The sequence below is a fragment of the Porites lutea genome, chromosome 4, assembly GCF_958299795.1.
Source record: "Porites lutea chromosome 4, jaPorLute2.1, whole genome shotgun sequence".
In the NCBI taxonomy this organism is placed as follows: Eukaryota; Metazoa; Cnidaria; class Anthozoa; order Scleractinia; family Poritidae; genus Porites; species Porites lutea.
In genome coordinates, this window is record NC_133204.1 from 23,249,655 (window position 1) to 23,259,789 (window position 10,135).

General features: G+C 37.8%; 1 protein-coding gene across 2 annotated transcripts; it reads left to right on the forward strand.

Annotated features, from left to right (window-relative positions):
• Positions 1–262: 262 nt before the first annotated feature.
• LOC140932979 (large ribosomal subunit protein bL21m-like) lies at positions 263–9,673 on the forward strand. Of its 2 annotated transcripts, none has more exons than XM_073382486.1 (8): positions 263–382; positions 4,018–4,102; positions 4,779–4,948; positions 5,495–5,569; positions 5,771–5,859; positions 6,439–6,491; positions 7,313–7,416; positions 8,056–9,673. In XM_073382486.1, exons 1-8 carry the CDS (start codon positions 301–303, stop codon positions 8,070–8,072), a joined length of 675 nt encoding a protein of 224 aa, XP_073238587.1. In that variant the 5' UTR covers positions 263–300; the 3' UTR covers positions 8,073–9,673. The 2 variants fall into 2 exon arrangements, with proteins under 2 accessions (XP_073238587.1, XP_073238586.1); XM_073382485.1 differs by having other exon boundaries at positions 7,981–9,645.
• The last annotated feature ends 462 nt before the right edge of the window (positions 9,674–10,135 follow it).

Consider the following 10,135-nt stretch of genomic DNA (forward strand, 5'->3'; position numbering starts at 1 on the left):
GCGCGATGTCAGAGAGCGGGTAGCCTGCGAGAATTTTTTTCGCGTTGGAGGCTCCGCCGCCAAAACTTTCCCGGAACTCGCATAAGTGAGCCCTGCTCGCAGGCCAGAAAGCGGAAACAAATAAGGAGAAAGTGAAGGAGAGAGAAAGAGGAGGGAACGTCTTCGCTATTTGTTGTGCGCTATTTGCGCCATCCCCACCGAGGCTCCACGCAAGGCCCCGCGAACTAGTTTGAACCGAGCAAAGGACTGGGATAGGGAGTTGACCAGCGGTGTCAACCATGAAAAGTCAAAAGATTCAAGATGGCGTCCAGAAGCGCTTTGCGGTGTGCGAATTTACTCAGAGCAACAGTGACTAGGAGCGGCAGGAAAAGCGCAGTGGACGGTATTTTCTCAATATTTTGGCTTTCGTTACTTTTAAGGGACCGTCGCTCTAAAGAGGACAAGAAGTTATTTAATCAGGGCCCGACGTTGCGACCCGTGGGGTCGCCAATGCGACCAGCTTTTACTCAGTGGCGACTAAATTTTCACGCCTGGTCGCCAACCTGGCCCCCAAGATAGGTGACTTTCTTCTTTGGGTAAACGTACACTAATGATAATTTGTTATCCTTTACACAACTAACGGATAGCTAACGGTTTTTCTAACGCTCTAACGTTTTGCCCAAACGCTCTAATGGTTTGTCTAAACGTTTTAACGATTTGTCTAAAGGCTTTAACGATTTCTTCCAACACTCTAATCTACGTTTACTTGAAAGAGGATTGTGAAATGAATGAATTCGACGGAAGACTTTAATCGACTTTCGGACAAATCGATCGCAATTCTCAACAGATCGTCCCGTGTTTCTCCGGGAATGACTTTAAGCGCAGCGATATTTAAAACAATTTCTTTAAGTCGAACATGTATCTCGATTGCGGACTCGATAACAGATTAATCTGATAAAAGGTCAAGCTAATCGAAGCTAATCGAGAACGAACAGCGCTTACTTCTCGAGCTTCGCAATTCTTGTAAACAACTTTACGCAAATTTCTGTTGAGCGTGACGACGCAAATAAAAGCTCTGCCGTATTTTATTGACTTCTAATTAAGTAAAGTTGAAGTCATGCTGTTTGTCTAACAGACTTCTTGCGAAATCAACTTCTTTGCCCGAAAACATTAGCAACGTTTCCTCTTTCTGGTCTTTCTGGAGACTTTCGATCACGTGTTAGGCAACCGCGCAATAGATGAAGTTTCACCGATGTTCAGTTCTGAACATGCAAATACATGGGACGCAAAACAAATTTTGCAGATTTTGTTCTTTCATAACCCAAATAAGTTTTTTTGTGATTCCTGAATTTTGTTTTTTTAATGTGTATTCCATTTCCTGAACCTTAAGCTTGAATACCTGTTTGAGGAGATTTACGCTTGAGTGCGGATTCATTTTACAGAACACCGGCTGGTAATCGAGCGTCAGCAAAAACCATTCGAAAGAAAGTTCAAAGGAAGTCTAAACCATTCATTTTCTGTTAAGGCTAAGTTAAAGATGTTAAGTTTATTTTATCCCATTAGTTCTTAAATATAATTTTTGGCGACTAGAATACTTGTTCTGGCGACCAAAAATGAAAACTTGGGGGCCAGTTGGCCCCAAGATTTTTTTCTGAAAGTCGAGCACTGAAGTATGTGCGCGAGCAAAATGACGAGTTTAATGCAACTAATGTGCCATGTAGGTTGAGTTTGATCGTCCGGGTGAATGTAGTCCTGAATAGGACTGTTGTTGTTGACAGTGACTTCACCTACTTTTGAAATGACTCATGGGTTCATACCTTTCACAAAAAAAAATAATGTGTTATGTTTAACAATAAAGAACGAAAAAAATGCAAATCCTGGCCATTTCTGGATGCATTGTTTTAGCCACGAACAATGAATATCGCAGACAGGACATTTGTTCGTAATTTTTTGGATTTGGCCAATTACCTTAGATTAAAGAGAGGTTCATATAGAAAATAACCAAAAAAAGTTAATGTTTTTTCTCGTTCTACACTCTACATTTGGCGTGTAAATTCGTCACGTTGTCGCATAAACTCGTCATTTTGTTCATGCATTCAGTTAGTTGTTTTCCTCTTTAGAGTGACCGTCCCCTAAAAGTAACGAAAGCCAATATTTTCTCAATAGAAACTATAAATACTTTCTAGACTAATTGAAAATTGGTCCAAGTGCACCCTTGAAATCTATTAAAATAGGCTCGTATTTTTTCTCTTATTTTGCTGACATAACTTGCATGTATCCACAATGAAGGCTTTGTCTCTGAAACTAGAGATACGTGTCTCAATAAAATTTCTGCACAGACCATACATTAACTATACATACATGTTTCAGCTGTATTCATACAAACAAATTTATAGTTTGTGTGAAATAGTATGAGATTGCTGCATGCATAACAAATGTATGCTGCTGTGGGAAAATCTTCCTGCTCATCTTAAGTGTTATCTTAAGATATCTTGTATATATATATATATATATATATATATATATATATATATATATATATATATATATATATATATATATATATACAAGATATATATATATGTATATATATAGCTGTATATATATATGTTATCTTAAGAACTTTTAAACTTCACGAGTGACGTAAAACAGCTTGAAGAAAACTAGGATTCCCAGGCTGTATAGGGCGTTCCATTTTTTATCTGCACTCCACCTAAGGATGACAGGTTTTTGAACAGGGGGTTTGGATTTTTCTTCGAAGAAGCCGACAAAATTTGGACCTTACGGACAAGTGTTTCAAAAGTGCCAACAAAGCGTGAAACCTTCAGATTTCATTTTTCTGGGCTTCCCTGCCACTTTAGCTCTTTTTTGGTGCAAAAAGAATAAATTTAACTGAACTGAACAGTATGCAGAGTATGGCAGAACTCAACAAGCTCTTACAATATTTACAAGTATTTTTACCAGTACCGAAAGCATGAAAGAAGACGACTTTGCCAGTAGACCACTAGGCCAAAAGTATTCTTTTTTAAGAAAATTCAATTCAATTCAACTTAACCTACTATTCAAAAAATATACATAACCACCAGTCTGCTGAGCAGGAGGTCACCTGTTTAAATCCCAACTGCACCAACACTCAGGGTCTTTAAATAACTGAGAAGAAAATGCTGCCTTTGTGATGACATCTGCAAATGGTTAGAATTTCTAGTCTTCTCAGATAAAGACAAAAAAACTGTAGGTCACATCTCACAGTACTTTCACTTATCTGGTTCTTGTGAGACGTAAAGGAACACACACCACTGTTCGAAAGGAATAGGAGGCATAGACCCTGGTGGTGTGGCCAAACTGTCTTGGGCTGGGTAGGTTCTTCATATATATATATATCTGTCTGGATTTCATACAAGGTGCCTGTACTGAGTCCCTAGATGGTCAAGTCCAAGGAGCCATTACTCACCCTCCCCACCCATGAAGCTTATGACTAGTCAATCACTTCCCTCAAGCTTTGCTAGTAGTGTTATGATTATGAGTCATCGCATTGATTTGGCTGGCCTAGCCTGTAGGCCACAGGAAAAATTCTCTGACTTTGCACTGCTTTCTGACATAAAACTCTAATCAAAGTGACAAAATCTCCCCTCCCTACCCCCCTTGTTTTCACACGAAACAAGGAAGCCACCCACCCATGGATAGGTCTGGGCCTGGGCTCTCAGCTGAAACCTAGCAAGACACTAAGCCCCCTGGTTTTTTTCCGACTACACTGGCTTGAACATGGGCGATGCCAGTGTTCAAGCGAAAACTTAGCAGGCAACTTTAAGCAAAATCACACAGATATATAAATATAGGGATAACCTCATGATCCTCCTGGCTACCTGTAAACAGTGTATGTAAGTACATGTATGTATTTTTTAAATATAGGATAATGCCTATGCTTTGAGGCATTCTTTAAGGTAATGACCGTGTACATAGTTGCTAGGTGTATTATCATGCAGTGAAACCTGTTCTACTTTTACTCATTACCCCATGTGTATCCTACTTTAATTCAAGGTCTCTACATCAGTGGTGTAAAACTCCACAAGTTTCAAGGTGTTCACAGTAATTCAATGGTAGCTGGTAACCTTGTAAAAAATAGGTAAGTCTTTTTGTTGTCTTTTTTTTTTTGTCGAAAAATTTAAGTGGCTCATGGTAATTTCTTCTAAATTTATTTTAGACAATAGACTTTGTACCATATTGTGCACACTTACAACCATGAAACCTAAAAAATCCATCTTCTTGAGGGTGTCAATGGAATTAACTGTCTATATTTACTGACAACCATGTGAAAAGATGTTGCTTTTTTTTAGCATTTACAGTTTATAGAGGTCAAATTTTCAACATTTTTTAATAAGAATAATAATAGGTTTAATGAACTTTAACCTTGTTTTAGAGGTTTTTTTAATTACTGTTCGTTTTTGCTTTTTATGTGATTGATACATGTGAGCAGTAAGCTGTTTGTCCAAAAAGTAATAAGTGTAGACACATTTGTTTGCCATCTTGTCCATTTTCTTGAATTAGATGAGAAGTGCACGAAGCAGGGATGGTTTGCTTTTTCATTTGTTTCTGTCTTGCTTCCATCTTGCCTTGTTGCTTTAAAAGGGTTAAAATGTAGAGCTTTGGTAATGAAAGTAATTTCACAAACTTGTCGATGTACCATATTCATATCATGAGAAGAAATTAATGTTGCAGAGTATACTCACCTTTGCATAATGTATTGTTGCAGCCCAACTTAGGGTCCCACTTATTTAATGACCTTTTTTCATTTACAACAGTTTTAAGACCTACACAACAACTGCACTAGTCGCAGCGCAGCTCTCTGCAATCAGCCCTTTGGGTCCTCTTGGCAATGTTGATGTTCGTAGTCTTAGTAATGGACCAGCAACTTCCTTGACAGAAGCCGGAGGAGAGGAAGATGATGAGCAAAATTGTCCGCCCTCATCAGGTACCTTAGGAAGTTCACAAGTTGGTGTGATGTATCAGATTTTTAAACCGTTGTATAGTCTCTTACTAGATTTTAGTCAGAGTGGTACTGGCATTGTACAGTGTAGATATCATTATTTATTTGTGTTTGGCTTCTGTTTGCTGTATTTCTCTCAGTGGTTTGATACACTTGCACAAGGACCAGGTTTGATGACAAGGCTTCATTACAACTGAGAGACAAATTTAATTAAAGTATCTTTCTTGTTTTCTAAAATGCCGTAAGAAGAGTCGTGTATAGAAGAGTAATAACATTATGTATTTTGTGAATGAAGATACGTGTATGATCGTTGCAGTGGTAATTGCAATTTAAGCAATTGCTAATTATACTGAGAAAAAGTTCAGTACTTCAGCAGGATTCAAACCCATGGCCTATTAGTGCTGCAGTGCTCTACCAATTGAGCTATGAAGACCCACGCACTGGGAGCAGACTAATTTGTTGAGTTGAATGAAACATATAAAGATGTGATGTATTTTTGTCCAACATACCAACTGATTTGAATAATCACAGATGTTATTAAAGGCGTTCAAGATGAAATGCTAAAAAGTGGAAGCAGTGGTCAGATATTTGCTGTAGTTCATATAGGTAAGTATCATGACTGTGTCAGGTGCTTGGAATATTGAACAGTTCTTACTAGGCTACTGCTTACCAACATTTGGTTGAGTTAAGCAATTTTGAAGTAGTCTATGATGAACACATCCATTATTAAAAGTTCCACTGGTGTATTTCCTCTTTTGAAATTTTAGAAATTTGACCTTATATGACTGTGAGTGTTTTCATTTTCAGGAGGAAGACAATTTAAGATTACCATCAATGATACAATAGTAATCAACAGAATTGATGCAGACACTGGAGAGAGGATACGCATTGAAAAAGTTAGATGATTTAATTATGTCCTCTTTACCACTAAAACAACTTTTTAATAACATTTGAATAACTACCGTCAGGTCTATTCATGAGTTACAGCTATGACAGTGGTCAATGTGAAAGCTGTTGTCACTGTGCATGTTCCTTCTTAGATGGTCTATTTCTTTTACATATCCTTACAGTAAAGATCTGTAAATGCGTGTAAATATGTTTTCAAATAATTTTCAAACAATATTGTTGATGTTAATGCCTTATAAACAGTGTAAAATAAAGTTGAAGTTGAAGCTGGGGTATGTAGGATTAAGATTACAATGTACTATCCTTTGTCCTTGGCTTACACCTTTGTTAGTGCAAGTTTGCGGAGGACTTGTTTACAGAAGTAGCCCACACCGCTTTGGGCATCAGGAATTGTCTAACGCCACTAGTGATTTAGTTCTAAGAAGTGGGTGAAATTATTTTCAGTATTTTCAGTGAGCCGAAAGGATTGCAACTTATTTGTGACTACAAAATGAAAGACTACAACTAGAACACATTCTTGAAGATGTGATGTTATTTTATTATCTTCTTTTGATTGTTTTGTATGACAGGTTTTGATGGTCGGAGGAGAAAACTTCTCCGTGATAGGAACTCCTTTAGTTGCGTAAGTACAAAGTACCAAGCAAAGTATGTCTAAACCATTTGCCTATTCTTTTCCTCATAGGCATTCAGGTAGTGGCGAGTACATTAAATTATATGCGTCGAGCGTAAGGGAAAATAGGGGGAAAAAAAGAAGAGAAACCCGGCCAGGGGTGTGGAAACAAGCAAGCCTTTTCTTAGCCTGTGAGCAGGCTCATTTGTACTAGTTGGGGAAAATTTTGGCATAGCTCCTCCGCCAAAATTGTCCCCAAACTAGCACAAGTGAGCCTGCTCGCGGGCTGGCCTTTTCTGTAATCCCTAGAATTTTGCAGTTCTCAAATGGAAAGGTTGCTCCTGTGCTATGAACATTTGCTTGGGTTACTGAGTGTCTTTTGGCAACACTTAATGCAATTCACTTACCTGAAACATTCAGTGTACATGTATTTATCAAGCACCAGGTCAAGATGCTGGATATTTGCCAAGTTCTTTTTTTACGTTTTTTTTTTCGACCACGACGAAAAAGAGATCTATAAAAGGTAAATAGAAGAACGAAGCCTGTACATTCAGCTATCTTGACCGAACGGGTCTGGCCAAAAAACAAAATATATTATATGGTCAAATGCAAAGTAGGCGATTCAAAAGGGGGCAGGATAGGCCCATCTTGGCCGCTTGGGTAGCCTATCAGAAGAAAGGATTCGCTTCATCTTGCACACTTGTGGAGCCAGCTACAAAATGACAATAAAATGGGTTAACAGGGTGTACGTTAGTTGTTATAATGCAAAGAGTTTCAACTCTGATGCATCTTGTTGTCGTTGATTTCCTTTTTTGGTGTTTTTTTTTTTACAGCAGAGACTTGGCAAGGATTGAAGCTACTGTAGTGGAAAAAACCAAGTCACCAAAAGTAATAGTTTTTAAAAAGAAAAGAAGGAAGGGGTACAAGAGAACTCAAGGTATAAACAAATGTTTATTTGGGGCGTTTTTCTTTGAGCATGACTGATATGATATTATCAATCTCGTACCCAGATCTCTTGTTGACGAAATCTGGTCAAGTAAGAAAATTCAATTTTTTTTATTGGCTAGATCGTGAGGGAATGACGTGAGTGTTGTCTTCTGTGCGCGCTATGGCGTGCAGCCTTTGCAAAGTCTTTAGTTTTGTTCAAATAAATATTGTAATAGTGAGTAGTTTTCCGTCTCAATAAAACCATTTTGATCTTATCTTTAAATTCGTTTTAAAACTCTATCTCGGAATCATGATAAAGACTTTTGAAAAGGGTAAAAAAGAATCTCGCGTGAGAAAAGGTGGTGCGTACTGCTCTGAGCATGGATAACAGAAAGAGTCTTTCTATTATCCATGAAAACACGGCGGCCATTCTGAGGATTTATTTCAAGCATGCGCTCTTTCAAGGCGTGTCACATTTCTGACAGGCGATCACGTGCACAAATAAGCTTCGTTAGTCTACATCAACAAGAGAGCTGGGTACGAGATTAATGATGTAATATGTTCGGTTTTCCAGGCCACAGACAAGACATAATAGTACTGAGAATAAACAGCATTCACGTCCAACCGGAACTTATCTCCTCATCTACAGCTGGGAACTCAAGTTAAACAGCCGATTGAAGAAATCATCTGATGTTAAGCTGAACTGAACACCGGCAACTGGCGTCAAGTTAGAGAAGACGTGGAACTGTTGATGAACGAAAAATGCGCGAAATTCAACTCAAGACTGGATTTGAATTTCTGATTGTGGTTCATGCCTATTCACACTCCTTTCCCGCAACTCACATTTTTATCAAGTACGGGGCACCTTTAGATTCATTTTTAGTTTCTCAGAGCTTTATTAAACCTTCCCCCCCCCGCCCCCCCCCCTTAAATGGCCAGAACGTATATTGCAATGGAAACCCCAAAAATGGTTTTGAAATGCTGCAGTGGGACTGTCCCCAGGAGGAATTTCTACAGAAGATGTCTTATTTGAATGGCTGGTTTGTCTTCGTTCTCAGAAATAACAGCTATGTTCATTCCCCAAGAGTTGAGAATTAAATATACATTTTTCTCAACTGGTTTAAGGTGTTATCATTTCTACAACAACATTTATTATTTCTGTCATTGAACCCTGGCCGAGAGTAAAACCTTTTACTCATAAAATTGGGTTCATTAGCCTATACTACATAATAAATAAATAAATAGATAAATAAATAAATACCAATTTAACAAATCAAATGTAAAAAAGCTAACTAACGATATTATTTGATCAAAATCTCTCTACTATGGGAGGTAGTGTTAGTGGGAGGCTGAGCTCAGGTCGGACTATCAACCGGCAAAGTCTTGAAAAGAACTTGTCAGTTCATGCTGCATGCTGTAGTGTACAAAGATCTCTGTCTCGGCTCGTTTAACGTGCATGAGCTATTTTGAATACTTCAGTGTAACCGTATCAACAATCTTCTGTCTTAATCCTAAATTAAGACTATATTTTGTGCGAAATTAGGTATTACTGTACGTTAATGAAAACGAGAACCGCTGTGCACAGCTGAGTGGATCCTCATACTATAGATTCACTTTTCTTTGTCTTTCCTTGCAAAATAAACAAACTGTTTCACCAAACGTTGTTTGGAGGGAAGACTCGAAGGTTTCAAGGTTTCTTCATGGTTTCTTAAGATAATGAAGCTCGCGTGATACCGAACAGCTAAGAAATGCCACAATTTTCATCATTGTTGTAGATGCTTTTTTTGGTTTTTAACCTGTTGCCAGGTTTTTTATTGTTATTATTATACACTTTTTTTTCAACAGTTGCAAAAAAAATAAAATGAAGAAAAAATGGAGAAAAAAATTAATTTACGAAATAAAAGAAAAAAAACAATATATAATAACGGACAGCCGAGGAAGCGAAGTATTAATGCTGCTACTATCACTACATCATTACTACGCTAAACAAAAACACAACGCACAACACACCTACATCGTTGTACACTAACACTAAATACTAAACACTAGAGAGTAGACAAGCGCCACCTGAAGAAACAAATAAGAAAAAGTTACATTGGTGGAAGTTGTTGTGAAACGTGGTGATAGCTAAAGTTCCATCAACGGCAGGACAGGTTCCCATTTTTTATTGTGGAAGAGGAGTTTGTCATTTTTATTCGCAATGAAACGTTCGATTTGGCATATTTTATTGCATTTTGCGAATAAAAGGCTAGTCGAGAAAGGTGATTTACTTAACTTTGAACGAAAAATCAATATTTACCCTCGAGAATAATATAATTAACAAGAATACTGTCATCATTATCCAAGCAAAAATTGCCAAATACAATATCTTTAATGTCAAAGTTGGTAGAAACTAGGTCTTGCGATTTAAGAATGGTGTTCAGCTCATTCCAGAAAGTGTCAACCTGTTCGCAGTGAAAGAAGGTTCTGTCGACTTTCCAAAACAACAAAGCTCCGGGGAACGACGGACTCTCAGCTGAGCTTTATAAATTTTTCTGGCCAGAAATAGGTTACTTGCTGGTCGAATCATTAAACTACTCTTACATTCACGGGGAGTTATCAACTTCGCAGAAAGAAGCTATAATAACCCTGATTGAGAAGAAAGACAGGGATCGACGATTGATCAAAAATTGGAGACTGATATCTCTAGTAAATGTAGAAAATAGGCTCAAAAGCTATCGCAAAGAGAT

Excerpts from the sequence above, each read along its gene's own strand:
- LOC140932979 (XM_073382485.1), top strand. The coding sequence starts at position 301 with ATGGCGTCCAGAAGCGCTTTGCGGTGTGCGAATTTACTCAGAGCAACA. Across the intron at positions 5,570-5,770 it reads ATTTGCTGTAGTTCATATAG|GAGGAAGACAATTTAAGATT; the intron begins GTAAGTATCATG and ends TTTCATTTTCAG. Across the intron at positions 6,492-7,312 it reads ATAGGAACTCCTTTAGTTGC|CAGAGACTTGGCAAGGATTG; the intron begins GTAAGTACAAAG and ends TTTTTTTTACAG.